Consider the following 24726-nt stretch of genomic DNA (forward strand, 5'->3'; position numbering starts at 1 on the left):
CTGTATGCCCACAGCACGTCGTGAAATCAAGGCAGTTGAGCTAGCAAACAGATTGACCGATCTGCAGAACCCATCAAACCTTCCCATAAATTGGCGATGGCGCCTATGGTGGCAGACACTCCTGCTGCGCAACACCCACTGCGCATATTTTGGCCTGGATTTCTGACCACTGTTTCCTCTTCTCACTTTCAGGTACCTGGAGTGAGTTCTTCCTAAACAATTTGTCATTGTTCCTGACCACCTCCTCAGTTAGCACCTCCAATTCCTGCTCACTGAATTTGAGCTTGCGCTTCCGGTCTCCTTTGTCCTTCACCTTCCCATCATTGGCCATGTTGCAGTTTGGTCCTGGAAGGCTCACAAAGATGGCTCCCTGGTACTAGGCTGTGTCTCCCTGCCTGCTCCTGTGGGTGTGGCTCCTGGAAACAGCATGGGCTGACTCACTTTCTGGTTGTGACGTCATCAGGCTGTTCCGGTTTGCCATTTTTGCAATTGCTCTATTTTCAAATACCGAATCGCTATTTTTTTCCCGGTATTTGCTACTCACAAACTGCGTTTGTGAATTTTAAGAAAATCACAAATTACCGACTCACAATTTTGTTACATCCCATTTTGCATTTCTAAAATAGGGATTTCTTAAAATTCGCTATTTAAGAAATGTAAACCGGGAGCTTGATACATCTGGCCCCAAGAGTAGGACCAGTTTTGCCTTGCCAAATTGGTGGCTAGCCACCACCAGTCATTTACTGGCTCCTGGTTTAGGCTGTCTATTATAATTCTGCGGACTGCTGTGGACTCATTTGGTTGAAAAGAGCACCAGAGTTTTATTGGGAGGTCCATTCATTCTTCCTCTTAATATGGCCCTCCCTTGCATATGGACCGCCTGACTACTAAAGTTGCCTGCCAGCATATGTGGATAGCTTTCTTATTGGGGGACATGTACCAGGATGTCCCAGTTGGCAAATTGAGCCTTCTCTGCCAAAATCATTCAGGTGGGATTTGCATAATATTCACCCTGTTTAGGTTGTCCATATTTCCTCGTTAGATGTACTCTGCTGTGAAGATTGTGATGATGTTTGCTGTTCTGTCGGTGAGATCACTGGGTTTGTCTGGACCAGTGCAAGGCTGTGAGGGGCAGACTGAATGAGGAGACCCCCGGGGCAGTAAGTTAACTAGAAGTGACATTTGGTGGTATATGTCCTTGCCTCTATGCAATCTGAGGCTTTTGATATTTTGTGGTTCCAATTTGAGCTCGATAAGTAGTGCGCCCCACCACTTTCCTGGGGCTACTGGAGGGCACTGTAATTGGGCTCCACGGACTACTTAAGGGTTGTTAAAGTTGTTCACTAAGGGATTGTTATCATTGTTCCCTGGGGGATTCTTTTTGGAAAATTGAGAACAGATTTCTGAGCAACATTTTTTGCCGGTTGGGCAATTTTGTGTTAAGGCTCAAAGGCTACTTTGCTTTCTCCACTGACTTCAGTTGAAGTGCCTGAGTGCATATGCCAGGGGGCTAGAATGCAGTACTGATGTTTTGTCAGGCACTTCTTGGCCCTGAGCGATAACGGTTTGTCTTTGAAGTGGTCCTCAATGCATTCCAGGATGATTCGAGTGACTGGTGACTACAACTGCTAGTCTTGGGGGAGATGGCCTGCATGGGTGCTTTCTTTTGTGCGGCCATGTCCGGCGTACTTTGCTGGTTGGTAGTGCTCTCTTGCGGAGTGTCCAGCTGAATCAGAATATGGTTGCCTAAGGGGAGGTGGATGCTCTTTAGCTCAGTTATTAGTGAAGTAAGTACGATTGGAAGACACTGGCAAGAGTCACCTTGAGCATCCAGCCTTACTCCTAGCTTGCTTATTTTAACTGCCATGGTGTTTATTTGTAACTCCTGCCTGTGAGATTGCCACGTAAATGCATTTACTGTAACAGCAAGAGTCTAACTGATGGATGCCAGTAGTGCATCTTTTTGTGAGTGGCTGGTTTGAATGGTGGGGTTGTTACTACGTCTGGGGCCTTTTAGGCTCCTATTGTTGTAGCTCAGTTCTTCTTGGTTATAGACGAGTTGCTCAATTATGTCAAACCAAGTGGGTAGTATCTTTGTGAATGGGTCACCCCAGAAAGCAAAAATAGATGAGCAGGTCTGTTGCAGGGTGGACCAGCAAGGCATAAGTATTCCATCTACTTCGTTCCTGGATGCCTGATGAAAGTGGGCACCCTGAAGTCCCTTGTGTTGCCGAAGAGTTATCGCAATGATACAAGGGTAGAAGTGTCTTTGCAACATTCGGTGAACTTCCAAATGAACAAATGTCTGCATGTTGATCTTTGCTGATGGTGGCTGACGAAGAGATCGATCTGGAGAAAAGCTCACATATCTCGTTCAGTGCAGCTGACTCCATGTGTTTAGGTATCAGGGAAAGATGAACAGTGGGGGGGGGGTCAAGTCTATGCCAGCCCCCTGCAGGATGAGACCCCAGGCGACAGCCATTTCATTCTGCATTATGTATGAAGTTTTGCTGGAGTTTCCTTTTACAGATTTACCGTTTTCATTAGGGCTGGCTTAGGTAAGGGCGCTGATTTTTTTGAGGCATTAGCGCTATCCTTGGGCTTGCTCGTTGCTGGTTTTACGGGCGGCGTTCTGTTGCACTTGCTTTCCTTTTAAGCACTGTGATGGCCCACCTCCGGTTAAAGGCTCTATGGAATAATTTACAACTGTCTTGAAAGACTTTTGCACTCTTGTGGGTACTGATAGGATGGCTTTTGACTTCCTTTGATGTGTTTATATGCAAGCTATCTGTGGCTGGTGTTACATCAGACTTCATGGACGATGCAATAGTTGTAACCTAGATTGCATCTGGAAGACAAGAAGCTTTGGCGTGCTGTGGGATTCCTTAGTTTTGTAGTGCTTTTTTAAGTGCCAGCTTAGCCTCAGGCAGAAAATCACAGAACCTCTGGCACACCCCTTTTTCTATCCAATCATTAAAAGTCACTGAAAATCCTAAGTGTCAAATGAAGCGGGCCGCTTGAGAGCATAGAGTCCCATAACACCCCTTTGAAAACACTTTTGTAAGGCTAAGTGGGCACTTTGAGTCTGAAGGTGAGCCTGAGCGAATGTAGAAATGATGGGTGTTGAGTAGCACTATGTTGCTTGTTGCCATGTTGCTGCATTAGTTTGAGGTTGGAGCTGTACCTGGTACAATGAGGGGGTGGGAGTTCACATGAGACCGCAAACCGCACTCAAACCTAGTTGGGCCACCGACACAATCTTCAGGGAACAATCTGGATGCGAAGGGACTAAACTGTTGCTTCCCCTGTAGCTAACTGCAGCCTCTGAAACCAGCTGAGGCGACTCAGCTGCTGTGTGCAGCCGCCATAGCTGCTACCGCTAAAACTAAAGCCTCTTTTCTCCAGGGGAGCCAGCTGGTTTTGAATGGGCGCGGCTCAGAGTCCAGCAGCGGGGGTCAAACTTGCCGTGGCCGTCTCTGCATCGGGGTTAGGTGCAATCAGGAGAGCTTCTATTCGGGCTCACATCCCCCCCCCCCCCATTGGGCTAAATCACAACTGTAGGAAGTTGGCTCTGTATGTGCTATTTCAAAGTAAGGAATAGCATGCACAGAGTCCAAGGGTTCCCCTTAGAGGTAAGATAGTGGCAAAAAGAGATAATACTAATGCTCTATTTTGTGGTAGTGTGGTCGAGCAGTAGGCTTATCAAAGGAGTAGTGTTAAGCATTTGTTGTACATACACACAGGCAATAAATGAGGAACACACACTCAGAGACAAATCCAGCCAATAGGTTTTGTTATAGAAAAATATATTTTCTTAGTTTATTTTAAGAACCACAGGTTCAAATTCTACATGTAATATCTCATTTGAAAGGTATTGCAGGTAAGTACTTTAGGAACTTTGAATCATTACATTAGCATGTATACTTTTTACATAAAACACAAATAGCTGTTTTAAAAGTGGACACTGCAATTTTCACAGTTCCTGGGGGAGGTGAAGTATTGTTAGTTTTAACAGGTAAGTAAGTCACTTACAGGTTTCAGTTTTTGGTCCAAGGTAGCCCACCGTTGGGGGTTCAGAGCAACCCCAAAGTTATCACACCAGCAGCTCAGGGTCGGTCAGGTGCAAAGGTCAAAGAGGTGCCCAAAACACATAGGCTTCAATGGAGAGAAGGGGGTGCCCCGGTTCCAGTCTGCCAGCAGGTAAGTACCTGCGTCTTCGGAGGGCAGACCAGGGGGGTTTTGTAGGGCACCGGGGGGGACACAAGTCAGCACAGAAAGTACACCCTCAGCAGTGCGGGGGCGGCCGGGTGCAGTGTGCAAACACGTGTCGGGTTTCCAATAGTTTCCTATGGGAGACCAAGGGGTCTCTTCAGCGATGCAGGCAGGCAAGGGGGGGCTCCTCGGGGTAGCCACCACCCGGGCAAGGGAGAGAGCCTCCTGGGGGTCACTCCTGCACAGGAGTTCCGTTCCTTTAGGTGCTGGGGGCTGCGGGTGCAGGGTCTTTTCCAGCCGTCGGGAAATGGAGTTCAGGCAGTCGCGGTCAGGGGGAGCCTCAGGATTCCCTCTGCAGGCGTCACTGTGGGGGCTCAGGGGGGACAACTTTGGTTACTCGCGGTCTCGGAGTCGCCGGAGGGTCCTCCCTGAGTTGTTGTTTCTCCACCAGTCGAGTCAGGGTCGTCGGGTGCAGTGTTGCAAGTCTCACACTTCTTGCGGGGATTTGCAGGGGTCTTTAAATCTGCTCCTCTGTAACAAAGTTGCAGTTCTTTTGGAGCAGTGCCGCTGTCCTCAGGAGTTTCTTGTCTTTCTTGAAGCAGGGCAGTCCTCAGAGGATTCAGAGGTCGCTGGTCCCTTGGAAAGCATCGCTGGCGCAGGTTTCTTTGGAAGGCAGGAGACAGGCCGGTAAGTCTGGGGCCAAAGCAGTTGGTGTCTTCTGTTCTTCCTCTGCAGGGGTTTATCAGCTCAGCAGTCCTCTTCTTCTTGTAGTTTCAGGAATCTAAATTCTTAGGTTCAGGGAAGCCCTTAAATACTAAATTTAAGGGCGTGTTTAGGTCTGGGGGGTTAGTAGCCAATGGCTACTAGCCCTGAGGGTGGGTACACCCTCTTTGTGCCTCCTCCCAAGGGGAGGGGGTCACATCCCTAATCCTATTGGGGGAATCCTCCATCTGCAAGATGGAGGATTTCTAAAAGTTAGAGTCACTTCAGCTCAGGACACCTTAGGGGCTGTCCTGACTGGCCAGTGACGACTCCTTGTTGTTTTCTTTGTTTCCTCCGCCCTTGCCGCCAAAAGTGGGGGCCGTGGCCGGAGGGGGCGGGCAACTCCACTAGCTGGAGTGTCCTGCGGTGCTGTGACAAAGGGGTGAGCCTTTGAGGCTCACAGCCAGGTGTAACAGCTCCTGCCTGGGGGAGGTGTTAGCATCTCCACCCAGTGCAGGCTTTGTTACTGGCCTCAGAGTGACAAAGGCACTCTCCCCATGGGGCCAGCAACATGTCTCTAGTGTGGCAGGCTGCTGGAACCAGTCAGCCTACACAGATAGTTGGTTAAGGTTTCAGAGGGCACCTCTAAGGTGCCCTCTGGGGTGTATTTCACAATAAAATGTACACTGGCATCAGTGTGCATTTATTGTGCTGAGAAGTTTGATACCAAACTTCCCAGTTTTTCAGTGTAGCCATTATGGTGCTGTGGAGTTCGTGTTCGACTCCCAGACCATATACTCTTATGGCTACCCTGCACTTACAATGTCTAAGGTTTGGCTTAGACACTGTAGGGGCACAGTGCTCATGCACTGGTGCCCTCACCTATGGTATAGTGCACCCTGCCTTAGGGCTGTAAGGCCTGCTAGAGGGGTGTCTTACCTATACTGCATAGGCAGTGAGAGGCTGGCATGGCACCCTGAGGGGAGTGCCATGTCGACTTGCTCATTTTGTTCTCACTAGCACACACAAGCTGGTAAGCAGTGTGTCTGTGCTGAGTGAGGGGTCTCCAGGGTGGCATAAGACATGCTGCAGCCCTTAGAGACCTTCCCTGGCATCAGGGCCCTTGGTACCAGAGGTACCAGTTACAAGGGACTTACCTGGATGCCAGGGTGTGCCAATTGTGGATACAAAAGTACAGGTTAGGGAAAGAACACTGGTGCTGGGGCCTGGTTAGCAGGCCTCAGCACACTTTCAATTCAAAACATAGCATCAGCAAAGGCAAAAAGTCAGGGGGTAACCATGCCAAGGAGGCATTTCCTTACAACAACTGAGTTGCGGGATGCTGGAAGGAACAGGGCTGTTGGGGCTGATGCGGCATCTGTCGCTTCAATCTCTAGCTCACACAGCCAGGAGGCAGGAACAGCATGTCCTCTCTCCTATCCAAGGATATTTACTTCAGATTTGGAGGTGTGATGAATAGCAAAACTGCTTTTAAGCTTGTTCTGGCTAAGGCAGCCTAAAGTAAGTTACTTTTCTGTTTAAGTTAGCAGAAACCGAATTTCATAATTAAGTCATATTTTAAAAACTAAGCAGAAGTTTGAAGCATTTTTCTAGTCTTTCCTAATCCTACTTAGCCCTTTTAGAGAAAGGTCTAGCTAGGCCTACAGAGTAAATAGCATTTGGCTTACAATTCATTGGGAGGGAACACTAACCCTAATATGTAGACTGCCCTATTTTTACTTACTAGCACCCTGCAATGCTGGCTTAATAGGCAAACTGTCGGGTGACTTTTGAATATATAAAAATATTTTTTTTGTTAACAATAAAAGACAGCTTTCCCTGTCATGTGTCACAGCAGTGAACTGAAACTGCAGTCTACAAGGTTGTAGAATTTAACAAAATGTCTACTTGTCCATGGGACAGGTTGCTTCATAAATCTACATGTCCCATAAAAAAAATGTACTTGTCCCTTTGGTGCCATGCAGTGCAGCGCCAAATTAAGGCAGCAATTTCATAGTGTAAGAGCTATGATAATAGCATCTCTGATTATGCAAGGGCTAATACTATAGTGGGCTTGAATACTTGGAATTTCAAGCCCTACTATAGCATTTCCTTATTTTGCCACCTTTTCGCTGAACTACAAACTGAGGCTGGGGCAAACAGCAAGCAACAGTTCAAGGGCTGGAATGCCTTTGAGTCTGTGCAAACCTACTAAATTGCATGTCTTAAGGAGTTTCACCAGCTCTTCTCTAATCTTTCCCCATACTGAGAAAGGATGGAAACTTACTCCTGACAAGGGCAGAAGCAGAAGTTCTTCTACGATTGGGATAAAAGTGGTTGGAGGAAAAGAACTTGTAAACACTCAACAGATTTTCACATGAGCAAATATACACATGCATCTTTGCTTGTGCTAAAATACAGTTCACAAATATTTTTGAGGAGTTTGATTTCCTGGTCTATTTCTGTATATTCTTGTGAATTCATGAAGGCCACGTAGTCATACTTAGAGCAACTTTAGCAACACAAAAAGATGATGTACGGAGTGTTGACATTTTTTCAAACACTCACCCTCAGTCACTGATCTGGGTTTAATCTATCGTTCTTTTGCTCACTATGCCACCTCAGTTTGGACCCAGCCATATGCAACTCAGTCTTGACCCTGTTCCCCATGGGAACAGTCCAGCCCAAACTGCCAGGCCAGATCCTCCCTGGACTGGAAACAAGCATTCTAGGACTGGTTTCAGGATATCACCCTTCATCAGCCAGGTTAGCTTGAATCCAGTGGCACTGTGAGCAAGGGACCCACGTCTGGGCATACCCTTCCCACTTAGAGCAACTTTAGCAACACAAAACCTAAAAGAATTAATGCCTACCAACCAAAGGTGGTATAAAGCCATAAGCAGAACCAACAACAAATGGTAATTAAAGCTGACACAACAATGGAATTTACACAAAGTGTTTGCAATAACCTAATCAAAGGGTACTTTCCCATTGCTCACAATGCAACAATGTTATGAAAGGGGGATATCTATAAACACCCATGAACCAGACAAAACATTTTGGTTAACATTATATAACTTGTGAAACAAAATATTATTTATCAGTTAAAGTGCCAATGTGGGTTTATTTACATTGGCCAGACCGCACGTAGCAATAGACAAAGACTATCAGAACACAAACAGGATATTCGTATTCAAAACATTATTAAACTAAGTGTTGCAAGACACTCTGAAAACGTATTTGTTTAGGGTTGTTTGCACAAAAAAAAAAAGTTGATCTTATGAATTGCAATTTTCTGTTATGTACAGAATACTTATGGATGGGAAGAATATTTGGAATGGGGTAAAAATGAGGCTTTGGCAAAAATTTTATTAAATAAAACTGAACATAGGACTAGATCTCATCCAACAGGTTTAGGGCACAAGGAGGCTATATTAGTTGACTAACTAAGATAGGAGAAAGTAATAGCATCAATGTTAGAAATGTGGTCTCTAGTTGGCAGTGGTATACACCCTTGTCCAAGTAGAGACCACAATCCTAGTCAGGGTAAGTCACACACAATCAAAATTATCCTGTGCCCAACCTCTGGTAGTTTGGCACTGAGCAGTCAGGCTTAACTTAGAAGACAATGTGTAAAGTATTTGCGCAACAAAATCATACAGTAACATTGAAAACACATCAAAAATACACCACACAGGTTGACAAAAAATAGATATTTATATGAACAAAATAAGGTCAAAACGACAAACATCCAATAAGCACAAGTTGAAATATCACTTTTAAAAGGTTTAAAAGAGGCTCAATCCTTAGAAACATACAGTTGTCTCTGTTACACACAGGACTTGGTATACGTAAAAAAATAACGACGCACAAAGACCGCAGAGGAGATGCCTGGAAAAATAAGGTGTTGCGTTGGATTTTCCGATACGGCACAGACAATGCGTCATTTCTTTCTACGCTGTAAGAGGTTTGCGCCATTTTCTGGCATGCAGTCTTGGTTCCTCACTGCGATGCGGGGATATTTTGACGCCTGGGGACAATGCTTGCAAATCCTTGACGCGCTGGAAGAAGGCACAGCTGCTGCATCGATCTAGTAAGCGAAGCGTAAACATTTTTCTACCGCAAGGTAGGCGCTGCATCGGATTTCCAGTCGGGCTGCATCATTCCAGCCTCTGAGAGACGATTTCTTGGTCGCAATGCAGGCTTCGTGTCGATTTCGGCAGGCGTTGCGTCAAATTCAACACATAAGGAATTTCTTGAAGAAGTGAAGTCTTTGTTGGCCCTGAGACTTCAGAAACAAGAGGCAAGGGGAAGAAGACAGAGTCCTCACAGCAAAGTCAGAGGGCAGCAGTTCTTCTCAGCAAAGCAGTCCAGATGAGTCCTTTGGGCAGCCAGGCAGCTCCTCTGATAGGGTGCAGGTGTAGTTCCATAAGTGTCTGAGTTGGTGGGGTCAGAGACCCAGTTTATATACTCCAAACTTCCTTTGAAGTGGGGGGAGACTTCAAAGAGTGATTTTGAAGTGCACAAGTTCCCCTTTCAGCCTAGCCCTTTATGCCAGGGTCCCAGTGGGGGGTTATCAGTCCATTGTGTGAGGGTAGGCCACTGACCTTTGAAATGTAAGTGTCAGGCCCTCAACCCTTCCAGCCCTGGAAGACCAATTCAGTATGCAGATGAATGCAGATGTGGCAGAGTGTCCTGTGTGTGTGGTTGTCTGGGTGACGTTGATTGGAGATCGGCGGTAAGGCACAGATTGTTTTAAGTGCAGAGAAATGTTCACTTTCTAAAAGTGGCATTCCTAAAATAGTGATATTAATTCCAACCTCACTAATAAGAAGGATATTCTATTATTATTCTGGCCATACTAAATATGATCTGGTTACCCCTTTCAGATCATATTCTACCACTCAAAAAGTATATGAGGGCAGTCATAATGTTAGTCTATGAAATCAGCAGGCCTCACAGTAGTGGAAAATGAACTGAGGAGTTTTCCACTACCAGGACATATCAAACACATATGTCCTGCCTTTTACCTACATAGCACCCTGCCACCTAGGGGCTACCTTAGGGGTGTCTTATATGTAGAAAAATGGGTGTTTAAGGCTTGGCAAGTACTTTTAAATGCGAAGTCGAAGTGACAGTGAAACTGCACACACAGGCCGTGCAATGGCAGGCCTGAGATATGGTAAAGGGGCTACTTATGTGTGTGGCACAACCAGTGCTGCAGGCCCACTAGAAGCATTTAATTTACAGGTCCTGTGCACATGTAGTGCACTTTACTAGGGACTTATAGGTATATTAATTATGGCAATTGGGTATGAACCAATGTTACCATGTTTTTAGTGAGAGTGCACACACACTTTAGTACCGGTTAGCAGTGGTAAAGTGTCCAGAGTCCTAAAACCAGAAAAAATGAGGTCAGAAAAAGAAGAGGTGGAAGACAAAAAAGTTTGGGATGACCCTTCAGAGAGCCCATTTCCAACAATCAAAGTGTAGGTGGACTCTAACATGTTTCTGCAGGTATATTAATAAAACCATGTGATTTTCAAAACATATATACATGATATGTACAGGAATAGACAATTTCATAGCTATCGTAAAGGGAGGTTTCAATTCTACTAGGGACACGGAGGTGAGGATTATGCTTAACCCTTCCTTTAATTTCCACTCAGCAGCCTTAGGTAATAACTATGAACACTTCAAAGACTACAATCCCATACATCTGCTGTAACCAACAACCATAGAGATACAGTCCAATAAGTATAAACATCAAGGACCGCACTTCCTCTTTCTTCAAGCATGCTGCCTGATTCAGGTGCCTTTCAAAAATCCTGTTTTTGACCTGATCCTATGAAGAATAATAACAAACAAACCGATGTAATAAATTATGAAACCACAGTCTGGAATCATGAATCATTAGTAATCGTACAGAGTCGAAAAGGAAAAGAAAGTATTGAACTGTACCATCCAAGAAGAATTCATGTAGCATATACAGTATATAGTGAAGCAGAAAAACATCAAACCAATGTATACATATTCCAACGCTGAGATTATCAAGAATGTCGGAAAAGTGAACAGCAAGAAAGATGTTCAGGAGGGATGATCCTCGCCTTTGTGTCCTTAATAGAATTGAAACGTTCCTTCACGATAGCTAGGAAATGTTATATTCTCTATCGGGACCGGAGGTAAAGATTATGCTATTTTAAAGCTGATTGACAACCAGAGCAGCCATGCCGGAAACTTGCTTGAAACAGAAGGTCTTAAAGGTAGATTCAGATGACCAATCAGCTGTTCCCACTGACCTCCTCTGGTAATATTTCCACAAGGAGAACCCCATCCCAGCCAACTGGGATTGGACTCTATGACTAGATCACAGGCGGACCGGAAAATGGCTCTGCCATTCCTGGCATACATGTGATCGAACCACCAATGAAGTTCTGTGCAAGCTTCTGGGCAGAGGGAGATCTCCTGGGCGTACGCTAGGCCTCTTCTGAGATGTAGGGCCTTCAGTCGCTGGAGTGCCAGATAGTGAAGGAGTCTGGGGAAAATCACCTAAATAGATGAGGACAGAAGATCCACTAACCTGGCAAGATGGCGTAGAGAAACCTTCTCCCTCTCCAGTGACTTCCGCAGCTCCCTGCGAATCAATGTCATTTTCTTCTGGGGAAGATGAAGGGACTGCTGCACAGTATCTATTTCGAACCCCAAGAAAGGTATTTGTTGGGCCAGAGTGAAATCCGATTTCCGACAATTCAAAAGGAAGCACATATTGTGTAAGAGATATTTGGTCAAGTCCAGCTGTCGGAAGAGGGTCTACATGTTCTGGTGCATCGGGAGAATATCATCTAAATACACAATGAGTCCGATTCCCCTGGCCCATAACCATTACACAACAAGTCTCATCACTTTGGTGAAGCACCAAGGTGCTGAGGAAAGTCTGAATGGAAGGCATGTGAATTCATAAACTTGATCACCCTATTCGAATTGAAGAAGCAGTCTGTATGGCGGGAACATGGGCACTTTGAGGTAGGAGTCTTTTAGGTCGACCTCATTAACCAGTCGTTGAGTAGAAGAATGCCCCTGAGGAGGTGAATGCCCTCCATCTTGAAAATGTGGTATACCACCCACCTGTTGAAAGTCCTGAGATTTATAATAAGTTGGAACCCTCTGTCTTTCTTTTCAACAAGAAAAATATTGGTCACAAAAGGAAAAGAAGGGTTATTGCTTGCCAGAGGCACCTCCAGGTGCGCTACTCACACCACGCTACTGCCCTCTGCTGCCACAGTCTCTGCTATGTCCTTGTGAGGGGTAGAAGCCACCAAAGTGATTCTGATCCTGCCACTGGATGGATCTCTTTGTTTGTGGCCTTTGGCGGTTAGTGAGAGATCGGCTGGAGGAGCACTCCCCCTGCCTTTTCCGGCCCCGGCAAAAAAGTGCTGTTTTCATTTATTTTTTTTAAATAGATTGTTTTGCCTTATCCAGGAGGAAAAGGTATTTACAAAGCAGGTAAGCTCTTTAAAGAAGGGATCTCCAAAGGGAACCCCTTTTGCAACAGGACCCACATCCATAGATGCCAGTTTACCCAACCGGGGCTCAATCGTTATTACTAGAGAATGTCATGGAGAAGGTGTAGTTTGCATTGTCCAACAATCACAAGGCTCTTTGGGTCCAATCTGAAAATATTTTGGGGTCAATGAGATTACCGGATTCAATGTCATCCTCCATCACATCCAGGATCTTCGTGAGTGGTCTTAGGATGTCCAGGACCTTATCCTGGAAGCCCACCAGGATCAGTCAAGACATTTATAAGGATCTTTAATGAACTTGGCAATGAAAGTCGCCATCTTAGAGTCAGTCTTTGGTGTAGAGGTAACTTTATTGGCCAAAGCAGGGCTAGGTTATTCTGCCCACAGGGGGCCCCTCATGTCTTGGTAAATGTGCTTGCTTTTTTGGCTGACACCATAACATGCCACCTTTTCCAGGGGGACCCAATCTGCTGAGCGAGAGTGATAAGTGTCTTCCGGGTTAAGCATCCCGGCACCACGTGGCATCCTTCTTGCCATCATCACCCAGCGTGTCTCTCTTGGCGCTGCCTTCTGGACACCATGGTCTACTTGGGCCCGACTCATCTCCTGAACCCCCATCAGTGTTATCAAAGTCTTCCCCAGCATTGTCATCGGTCCCCTGGGATGGAACAGGAATTGTTTTCGGGGTAAGTACAGGCTCGATAACAGCCCACGGTTCTCGGGCATCAAGGAGTCTTTTAAAAAATGGCAGGCATAACTGCTCGAAAGCGTCAGAGGAGGAAGTTGGGACTTTAGCTTTGGTGCCCAGTAGAGCTGAGTTTGAGGGCCTCCTGCACTGACAGGAAGTAGAGGCCTTGGGGCTTCCCCAGCCAGGGAAGTAAAGGAACTTCAGACTGCCAGCTCTAGAAGTTGGTGATGTGGGGTTATAATGCTGTAGCAACCACGCACTCAAAGGATGCAAACATTACATCCACCAACTCCTCATCAATAAGTAGGAGGGTATGGTCTCTTCCACAGACTCCCCAACTTGCATTAGGCTGGCTGGCTATTATTAAATGTGTCACAACATAAAAAAGAGAGGGAAATTCCCTGGTAGGCATTGACCCAAGACACCAAAATCACCTTAGCCAATGCCTGTTGACACAATTACTATATATGTGGCAGTCAATTATTTATATAAGTAAATCTGACTGACCAAGGCTTATTGACAAACAGTCTACTGCCCTCTAAATAGACCTGGGCAGGGGTAGCGTGCTCCACATAAAAATGCTTATCTGGAGCCAATACACAACAAAACTGCCGAAGAAATGGCATTTGATTCACTGGGCTGGCATGCAACCATTGCTGAAGTGAAATGAATTAGCAATGACGCGACAGCCCAAGAATCTGTGGAATGCAAGGAATGTGAGGAGTGCGCCATCTCACTTCCCGGAGACGGGTGCCTCTCATGCCCAGAGGAGGCAGCTGAGCACATCTGTGTAGGCCAAAGGTCACACTTTAGGGAGGCGCTGTCCCCTCAAGGCTGCCTCGCTGCTGAAAACACCAGCAGGCATGCCTGCAGCCTCAAGGGAAAGGCTTACAGCAGGTACGAGTGACCTCCAATCGTGTTTCTAGGGAAGCGCAAGACCCCCGTGATACGCAAACCAGGGCAAACAAAAAGTTAAATATAGTGAAGCAATACAGCAATGGTAAAGGTGACAACAAGCACAAGCAGCACTCCACAATAATGGCAAAGGTGAGGCAGGCAGGCAATGCATAAAACACATGAACAAAGCCTCAAATGTGAAAGGCACTTAGATGGCTGCTGAGCAGCAAAAAAAAAAAAAAAAAAAGAGGAAATGCAGTCCTAGATGGCTATACTTTTGGGACTGTATCTCCATGATTGTTGATTACAGCAAAGAATTATGAGATTGTAGTCTTTGAAGTGTTAGTGGTTATACTTAAATCTGTTGAGTGGAAATTAACGGAAGAGTTAAGCATAGTCTGAGCCTCCGGTCCTGACACAGAATCAATTATTTTTTTGTTTTGTTTTGTTTGATCACAATTTCCAGTGTTTTACCCTACACGATTTGTGTTCCCCTGCTGACGGTACTTGGAGTCCCGAAATGCAAAGGGAGATTGACAAATAAACCGAGTGCTTAAAAGAAATAACACAATAAAGCACTGCAGTAATGAAAACTGTAAATACTTTTGCGATATCACAAAGAATAATTAAACAATATAATAAGAAAATAATAATACACCTTTGTGTATCCTCATTAAAGATGAACCTCATCTCACATAGGATTGCTACAACATAACTTCAGGTAGTTTAGAAGTGATTATGGAGTACCGATAATCACTCCAAATTTTTGTAAAACAAAATCAATTTCTCAGTGAAATAACACACGTTTGACTACTATTCCTAAATTTACTAAATATCTTATATTATCTACAACACTTACACAACTAACATTGTCCTCTTCCCATTGCTTACCCCAGTACAATCCCAACCCATCTGTCTGTAGCCATGTAAATGTTACAGCCAATATGCAGTTTACCTCATAAACCACTATTTGCTGTTCAAAACAATTATATCATACACCTGTGAATCGCATGGTGTCTACAACCAGAGTTGGTAAAGTTGATCAAATTATCCTATAATGTTATAATTGAACAGAGGGGGGATTAAGTTTCAATTTAATTTTCACAGTCAGAGAAGCCTTCCCCAGAAACCAAAACTTACCCTTAACACTGTGTATTTAATACAAAATGATACTTTAGTTCAGAAAATGTTACATAGTAGTATGTTTACACAATATTCTAAGTCTACACAAAGATATTACCTTGGATGAGCAGCAGTGCCTGCATTTATTAAGTCTTTGATCTTTTGCCGCTTTCTCACACGAGGCTGCTTTGTCGGACCAAGTCTTTTTGGTTGACATGTTGCCAATTCCATGAGTTTCGAAATTCTAGAATGTGAAAACAGAATTTCATAACAACCACAATTAAAACAAATATAGAAATAACAAGAAATTATTTATCAAAATAATTGTTAAACTGAATTGTGCATTCATATAAATCTATCTCAAGGGTCCAAAGCTTTTCTGCAGAGAGCTATTTTTGCTAATTGTAGGAAGTTAGCTCTGTATATACTATCTCAAAGTGAGAGATAGTGTGCACAGAGTCCAAGGGTTCCCCTTAGAGGTTGATAGTGGCAAAATTAGATAATACTAATGCCCTATTTTGTGGTAGTGTGGTCGAGCAGTAAGATTATCAGAGGGTAGTGTTAAGCATTTGTTGTACACACACAGGCAATTAATGAGGAACACACACTCAAAGACTTACTCCAGGCCAATAGTTTTTATATGGAAAAATATATTTTCTTGATATATGTTAGAACCACAATATTTAAGATTTGAATTAAATACATAAAATGCAAGGTACTCCACACAGGTAAGTAAGGCACTTTGAATTAGAGCAGTAACATACACAGTTTTAGTTAAAATGGCAATAAGCTATTTTATAAGTGGACAGTGCAAAAATCAACAATTCCTGGGGGAGGTAAGTAAGGTTAGGTTTCTGAGGTAAGTAAAGCACTTACAAGTTCAGTTTCCTGGGCATAGGCAGCCCACTGTTGGGGGTTCAAGGCAACCCCAAAGTCACCGCACCAGCAACACATGGCCGGTCAGGTGCAGAGGTCAAAGGAGGGCCCAAAACACATAGGGGTGCTCCGTTTCCAGTCTGCCAACAGGTAAGTACCTGCGTCTTCGGAGGGCAGACCAGGGGGGTTTTGTAGAGCACTGGGGGACACAAACAGGCACACAAAACACACCCTCAGCGGCACAGGGGCGGCTGGGGTGCAGTGTGCTTAGCAGGCATCGGGTTTTCTGTAGAAATCAATGGAGGGAACCAGGGGTCACTAACGATGCAAGCAGGGCACAGGGGAGCTTCTCGGGCCAGCCACCGACTGGGCTAGGCAGAGGGTCGCCTGATGGTCACTCCAGTTTGGTTCCTTTCGGTCCTGGGGGTGTCGGGTTCTTTGTTCCAGGCAGTCACAGTCAGGGGGATCCTCTGGATCCTCTCTTCATGCGTTGCTCAGGCGGGCAGGGGGGTCGTCTCATGTTACTCACGAGGTCGCAGTCACCTGGGAACCAACCAGTCCAGAGAACCAACACTGCAGAGAGGACTCTCTGCAGTGTTGGTTCTCTGGAGCTCAAGCCGGGGGCATCTGATGCAGAGGGTGAAGTCTCACGCTTCCGGCGGGAAGAGTGGGTTCTTTAAAAGTTGCATTAAAGTTGCAAAAATGTTGATGTAGGTGAACAGTGCAGCTGTTCTCTGGAGTTTCTTGGTCCTTCGGTTCAGGGCAGTCCTCTGAGGCTTCAGAGGTCGCTGGTCCCTGTCGCATGCGTCACTGTGCAGGTTCTTTGAGTCTGGATACAGGCCAGTAGGGCTGGGGCCAAGTCAGTTGTCTGCGTCCTCTCTGCAGGGCTTTCAGGTCAGCAGTCCTTCTTTGTGTAGGTTGCAGGAATCTGATTTCCTGGGTTCTGGGGCACCCCTAAATAATAAGTTTAGGGGTGTTTTTTAGGTCTGGGGGCAGTAGCCAATGGCTACACCCTCTTTGTTCCTCCTCCCTGAGGGGAGAGGGGCACATCCCTAATCCTATTGGGGAAATCCTCCAAAACCAAGATGGAGGATTTCTAAAGGCAAGGGGTCACCTCAGCTCAGGGAACCTTAGGGGCTGTCCTGGCTGGTAGGTGACTCCTCCTGGTTTTTCTCATTATCTCCTCTGGACTTGCTGCCGAAAATGGGGGCTGTGTCCAGGGGGCGGGCCTCTCCACTGGCTGGGGAGCCCCGAGGCATTGTAACACAAAGCCTGAGCCTTTGAGGCTCACTGCTAGGCGTTACAGTTCCCGCAGGGGAAGGGGGGGGGGGGGGAATGTTAAGCACCTCCACCCAGTGCAGGCTTTGTTTCTTTGCTTCTGGCCTCCGAGAGCACAAAGGCTCTCATCCCAGGGGGTCAGAAACTCGACTTAGTGGCAGGCTGGCACAGAACAGTCAGTCCTGCACTGAAGGATTGGGTAAAATACAGAGGGCATCTTCTAAGATGCCCTCTGTGTGCATTTTGTAATAAATCCAACACTGGCATCAGTGTGGGTTTATTATCCTGAGAAGTTTGATACCAAACTTCCCAGTATTCTGTGTAGCCATTATGGAGCTGTGGAGGTCGTTTTGACAAACTCCCTGACAATATACTTAATATGGCCACACTGTACTTACAATGTCTAAGAATAGACTTAGACACTGTAGGGGCATATTGCTCATACAGCTACGCCCTCATCTGTAGTATAGTGCACCCTGCCTTAGGACTGTAAGGCCTGCTAAAGGGGGGACTTACCTATGCCACAGGCAGCATTTTGTGTGCATGGCAGCCTAAGGGAGATGCCATGTCGACGTTGCCTTTTTCTCCCCACCAAAACACACAATCTGCAAAGGCAGTGTGCATGTGTCAGGGGAGGGCCCCTTAGGGTGGCACGACATATGCTGCAGCCTCTAGGGACCTTCCTTGGTCACAGGGCCCTTGGCACCACTGGTACCTTTTACAAGGGACTTATCTGTGTGCCAGGGATGTGCCAATTGTGGAACAATGGTACATTTTTAGTGGTGCTGGGGCCTGGTTAGCAGGGTCCCAGCACACTTCTTAGTCAAGTCAGTATCAATACCAGGCAAAAAGTGGGGGGTAACTGTAACAGGGAGCCATTTTCCTACACTTATGAAAAGTCCTTCTGAGCTACCACCAAATTAAATCACTGAAAATAGTCATCACATGTGTTAGCATTACACTATATCATCCCTAAGCAGTAGTGGTTACCCAAATGTTTTAGGCAAGTTTACCAGTAAAAATGTGAGGTTCAATATCCATTTTAAATGCCTCCACCTGTCAAATGGAATATCAGACAAGCATAACATGTCCTCTGGCTAAAGGCGCTAACCACAACAATAAGTCTCACCAGCTCACCTTGAATTATCCTTCAACTATCAACTTTAAATGTGTTTTGGAACTGCAACCATTTGCTTTCATCAGTGCATCAATTTCTAATAATACATATTTATTTTCCATCAAATACCATTTTCCATTTTTGGCACACAAACTCGCTTCTCCAGAAGAAAAAAAAAACGCTTCTGAAAAAAACATAATAATTTTTGCCTTTAAAATATGAGTTCTTATTTTTAGGATATACACTGTCCAGAAAACATCAGATTCCCATTTTCACGGAGTATTCACAAATACAAATGTGTCTCATTGACACGTTCTGCTTCAAATGGCCAGATATTACAATCATGGGTCACTTATGCTTACAGTGACAGCAAGGATGCAAATGCTTTAACAATAAAGCTCACCAGGCCCACAACTGTGCCAGGGCTGGACACTATAACAGTTACAATGGCCACTACGTTTCAGTCATGGCCGTTATTATCTGAGGGGTGGCCACCAAATTGGCAGTGATGGCTAAAAGTAGGCCAATCAGTCTTTTAATATGCCAATGGTGGCTGTCAGTATGCCATATCTAGAGCTAGAATGTCCAAAATAGTCAAGGATGTGCAGTATTATGCAACTGGTATATTCTACACACACACACACACACACACACACACAAACACACCCTCTCCCCCACTAGTATAAAGCACAGAAATGTATCTAGAACAGTGCTAGTGAGGTAAACACATGATTGGTGCTCTGAAAAACATGGCACACGAGGATATAACATATCTGTATCAAACAAATTTTAAAACAAGATACGCTCAATATATTTAAATAATTTTAACAGGTTTGTCCAAAATGGTAACAATGTTTCGATCCCTGAAGAATTACAAGATCATCATCAGGATGCTGGTAATTAGGAGCCTGAGAGTGAGGTACACAAATGAAAGTAACAGAGGTAGGAGGAAAGGGGGTCTGTAATGACGGTGGTATTACTCTAAAAATTATATATGATGGAAGCAGTACCGACAGAGAGGACGGCAGGCCCAAAGTCGGTTTATTTCTTAAGCTGAAGTGCGGAAAAGGGTAGGGTCGGAGGCCCCTGTAAAGAGGAATGCACTAGACTAGAGGGAAACAGGTAACGGTGTGAGTGCCAGGAAATATATGAAAGAGGGTAAAACCTGAAGATAGTGGAAGGGGGGGCAGCAGGTCTAGAATCAGTCAACGTCCCAAAGGCGTACACATTCCTACAAGGGACCTTAGAATAAAGGCCAAGATACTCATACCGAAAGATGAAAAGAAACTGGTCAGGAAGGAAACATGTCAGTAGTCTGTAAGCAAGAGAGTAGGCGCCAACGAGCTAGAGCGGCAGTCCGACTGTGAACAAGGAGTCATCTCAGAAAATGAGTGCCAAAGTGCAGGTGTAGGAAGTAGGCTCTGTATATACTATCTCAAAGTAAGAGATAACAGAGCCCAAGGGTTCCTCTTAGAGGTAAGATAGTGGCAAAATTAGATAATCCTAATGCTCTATTTTGTGGTAGTGTGGTCGAGCAGTAGGCTTATCAGAGGGTAGTGTTAACCATTTGTTGTACACACACAGGCAATAGGTGAGGAACACACACTCAAAGACTTACTCCAGGCCAATAGTTTTTATATAGAAACATATATTTTCTTAATTTATTTTAGAACCACAAGATTTAAGATTTGAAGTAAATACATACAATACAAGGTACTCCACACAGGTAAGTAAGGAACTTTGAATTAGAGCAGTAACACAGTTTTGATTAAATGGCAATAAGCTATATTAAAAGTGGACACAGTGCAAAAATCAACAGTTCCTGGGGGAGATAAGTCTTGGTTAGTTTTCAGGTAAGTAAGGAACTTCCAAGTTCACGTTCCTGGGCATAGGCAGCACACCGTTGGGGGTTCAAGGCAACCCCAAAGTTACTGCACCAGAAACACAGGGCCGGCCAGGTGCAGAGGTCAAAGGAGGGCCCAAAACACATAGGAGCCTATGGAGAACTGGTGTGCTCTGGTTCCAGTCTGCCATCAGGTAAGTACCTACGTCTTCAGAGGGCAGACTGGGGGGGGGGGTATGGGGGGGTGGTTCGTATAGCACGGGGGGGCGGGGACAGTAGGGGCAAGTACACACCCTCAGCAGTACAGTGTGCTTAGCAGGCGTCGGATTTTCAATAGGAATCAATGGAGGGATCCGGGGGTCACTCTAGCGGAGCAGGCAGGCCACAGGGGGGCTTCTCGGGCCAGCCACCGACTCAGAGGGTTGCCTGAAGGTCACTCCTGCACTGGAGTTCGGTTCCTTCTGGTCCTGGGGGGCTACGGGTGCAGTGCTTGGCCCAGGCGTCGGGTTCTTTCTTCCAGGCAGTCGCGGTCAAGGGGAACCTCTGGATCCTTTCTGCATGCGTCACTGTGGAGGTCCGGGGGGGGGTCATGGCGGGGTGGGGAGGGTGGAGGGGTCATCTCAGGTTGCATTGCATGAGGTCACAGTCGCCTGGGAGTCCTCCCTGTAGTGTTGGTTCTCTGGCGTTTGAGCAGGGGGTCGTCAGGTGCAGAGTGTGAAGTCTCACGCTTCCGACAGGAAGAGTGAAGTCACAAAAAGTTGCAAAGTTGTTGCTGTTTTTTTTTTTTTTTTTTAAACCAGTGCCGTTGTTCTTGTGAGTTTCTTGGTCCGTCGGGTTCAGGGCAGTCCTCTGAGTCTTCAGAGGTCGCTGGTCCCCGTCGGATGCGTCGCTGTTCAGGTTCTTTGAGTCTGGAGACAGGCCGGTAGGGCTGGGGCCAAGTCAGTTGTCACCTCCGTCGTCTCTGCAGGGCTTTCAGGTCAGCAGTCCTCCTTCTTGTTGTAGGTTGCAAGAATCTGATTTCCTGGGTTCTGGATTGTCCCTAAATACTAGATTTAGGAGTGTGTTTAGGTCAGAAGGGCAGCAGCCAATGGCTACTGTCCTGGAGGGTGGCTACACTCTCTTTGTGTCTCCTCCCTGAGGGGAGGGGGGCACAGCCCTAATCCTATTGGGGGAATCCTCCAATCTCAAGATGGAGGATTTCTAAAGGCAGGGGTCACCTCAGCTCAGGGCATCTTGGGGGCAGTCCTGACTGGTGGGTGACTCCTTGTTTTTCAAATGATCTCCTCCAGCCTTGCCAACAAAAGTGGGGGCAGTGGCCGGAGAGGCGGGCATCTCCACTAGCTGGGATGCCCTGGGGTGCTGTAACAAAAGGCATGAGCCTTTGAGGCTCACCACCAGGTTTTACAGTTCCTGCAGGGGGAGGTGAGAAGCACCTCCACCCAGTACAGGCTTTGTTCCTGGCCACAGAGTGACAAAGGCACTCTCCCCATGTGGCCAGAAACTCATCTGGTTGTGGCAGGCTGGCAGAAACTGGTCAGCCTAGCACTAGGAGTTGGACTGGTATTCAGCGGGCATCTCTAAGATGCCCTCTGGGTGCTTTTTACAATAAATTCCACACTGGCATCAGTGTGCATTTATTGTACTGAGAAGTTGGATACCAAACTTCCCAGATTTCAGTGTAGCCATTATGGAACTGTGGAGTTCGTGTTTGACAAACTCCCAGACCATATACTCTTTATGGTTACCCTGCACTTACAATGTCTAAAGTTTTGCTTAGACACTGTTGGGGCATAGTGCTCATGCACATATGCCCTCACCTGTGGTATAGTGCACCCTGCCTTAGGGCTGTAAGGCCTGCTAGAGGGGTGACTTACCTATGCCACAGGCAGTGTGAGGTGGGCATGGCACTCTGAGGGGAGTGCCATGTCGACTTGGTCTTTTTCTCCCCACCAACACACACAAGCTGTGAGGCAGTGTGCATGTGCCGGGTGAGGGGTCCCCAGGGTGGCATAAGACATGCTGCAGCCCTTAGAGACCTTCCCTGGCATCAGGGCCGTTGGTACCAGGGGTACCAGTTACAAGGGACTTACCTGGGTGCCAGGGTTGTGCCAATTGTAGAAGCAAAGGTACAGGTTAGGGAAAGAACACTGGTGCTGGGGCCTAGTTAGCAGGGTCCCAGCACACTTTCAATCATAACTGTCATCAACAAAAGGCCAAAAGGCCAGGGGGTAACCATGCCCAGGAGGCATTTCTTTAAAGCAGGGCTCAGTAAAAATATAGATGTGGATATAGAAAAGGGACAGAATTTGCAATACATAGAATGATAATGAGGGAGGAAATCATTGGCTGTGTTGGAAGAGTAGAATCTCAGCCTGGTGCCGGTAAATGTCTCAAAAAGGTGGAAAGGAAGGAAAGTGAATGCATGAAAATTTATAAAAGGCAAACACAACGAAACTCAAATGCTTTCAAATTTGAATAATATGCTGTGTAAGCACAGGAAAAGCCAAAACCTAATTAAAATAAATAACACACATTACAACAATAATTAGTAATTGTACAGTTCCCAGAATGCCTGGAGAGAACAAAGTATTTCCAGGGCTAGAGAACCCAATTCTGTTGCTAAAACATCAGCCTTATAATAATTTAGTCCAGTCTTCCATTTCATTTAATTAAAAATTAATGGTGTCAAGGCGGAGATGTTCAATATTACCACCACCAGTTGGTGTTGAGATAGTGGAAATAACCTGCCAACGTAAGTCGTTGGTACAACAAATACCAACTGACAGAAAGGGAGAACCTTCTTTTCTTTAAAAGCCAGGTATTTAAAGACTTACCAAACCCAGGCAGAGCGTCTTACAGCTATAAGTTCAGGAATAGGGAGTTCCACACTATGGCAGCTGCAACTGAAAATACTCGACCTCCCATCTGTGTTCAACAAATCCTACCGACCGACAAAAGCAAGGACTGGCCAATTTTAAACAATGACGGAGAGGATAAAGATCGAATTTTTCTTGCAGGTATTCGGGTCATTCGAGGTAAGGTCCTGAAAACCAGGCACATAGCCTTGAATTCAATCAACTTAGACATAGGGAGTCAGTGAATAGTTTTGGGTGCTTGAGACGCTGAGTATTGTTGAGGTAAACGCAAATTCAAAAGGGCTGCATCACTTTGAATTCACTGTAGGTATTGTAGTAGCATCGCACAGGATGCAAAAAAAGTTTGAGTCAATGCAGAATATAGGCTCTCACTACCAAAGGTCTAGTCTCTGCTGGTAGGAAGGTCAGGATAGAACTTTCACTAAATTGATGCAGATAGAGGATATCTTGCTCACATTACTGGCCAAGGTCAACTCTTGATGCATCTGAACACCCAGATTCTGAATCTTGGAGACGAATGATGGAGGAGGGCCGATTTGTTCAGGCCAAAACCCAGGCCACAAGGTTTTGGGGAGTTTTTCTGTGCAGTCATCAGTAACTCTGCTTTCTGAACTGAATTTTAACAAATTACTACGCATTGAGCTTGTCACTAACACCATATACTCTGAGAAAGCTCTGGCTATGTTCTCATGTCACGGTCAACTGAAATAAATAGTAATATAATAACTGGAGTAGGCAATTTTAGACCAGAGGAGCAGATTAAACCTACAAGCGGTTGAACATATAAATTAAACAAAGCAGGGCTTAGTGTAGACATCAGAGGAACCCTCTGGCCTGAAGCCAGATAAGAAAGCTCCAAGTTGAACTGTCTCAGTTCTCTCTGTTATATAACAGAGTTAATGCAGTGCCCTCTACACTTCTTTCCCCAGCCGCTTCAGTAACCAACTGTGGAAGACGGTGAAAAGGCTGAGGAGAGACCCACTAGCAACAGAGCTGAAGAGGTGTCCTGGTCGGCCAGCTGTCTGAGATCGTCCAGGACAGAATATCCCCCCCACCCTTTGTTCAGCATTAGCCATTTTTGGCAAAGATATCAAAACTGCTCATTTCCAAATTTTAGCCACTACTGCCAACTATAGGTCCTTGTTACAGAGGCTGGGAAGTGCTTGAGGACCAGGCAGGGCATTTTCTGTATAATTTGGTGGCGGAAGAAGGTCGGAACCAATAGTATTCTGCAGTTATGTCAGATCGGCCAAATGAATAGGCTTGAAAGCATCCAGTTCTTACAGAGGTTCCTGTGGGGAATCTGACAAAGCAGCCTTGTCCTCTTACAAGATCCCAGCTTTAGAAGGGAAGGCCTTGCAAACATATCTGATTTTATCCTAAAAAAAAAAACCTTGAAAGTTTACCACAGAACATCTGGAACGTCTTCAAGAGAGAATTCACAGTTTCAAAGGCTTTTAATGATCTAAAGAAGTTAAAAATGTCTCTGGTAGAGTTTTGGGCTGTTAAACGTTTATTGACATAGTAACTTGCTTTAGATGCCATAACTTTGATATTATCTAAGAGTATCCCTCAACTGTCTTCTATGCACA

General features: G+C 45.6%; 1 protein-coding gene across 3 annotated transcripts in view; it reads right to left on the reverse strand.

Annotated features, from left to right (window-relative positions):
• The window catches only part of RNPC3 (RNA binding region (RNP1, RRM) containing 3), a 132098-nt gene that overhangs the window by 60799 nt on the left and 46573 nt on the right, over window positions 1-24726 (reverse strand). For all 3 annotated transcript variants that reach the window (XM_069232417.1, XM_069232415.1, XM_069232416.1), the window contains exon 8: window positions 15263-15388. In XM_069232417.1, coding sequence (XP_069088518.1) covers window positions 15263-15388 — 126 coding nt within the window. The remainder of the gene's footprint in view (window positions 1-15262; window positions 15389-24726) is intronic.

Source organism: Pleurodeles waltl, chromosome 4_2 (genome assembly GCF_031143425.1).
Source record: "Pleurodeles waltl isolate 20211129_DDA chromosome 4_2, aPleWal1.hap1.20221129, whole genome shotgun sequence".
Lineage (NCBI taxonomy): Eukaryota > Metazoa > Chordata > Amphibia > Caudata > Salamandridae > Pleurodeles > Pleurodeles waltl.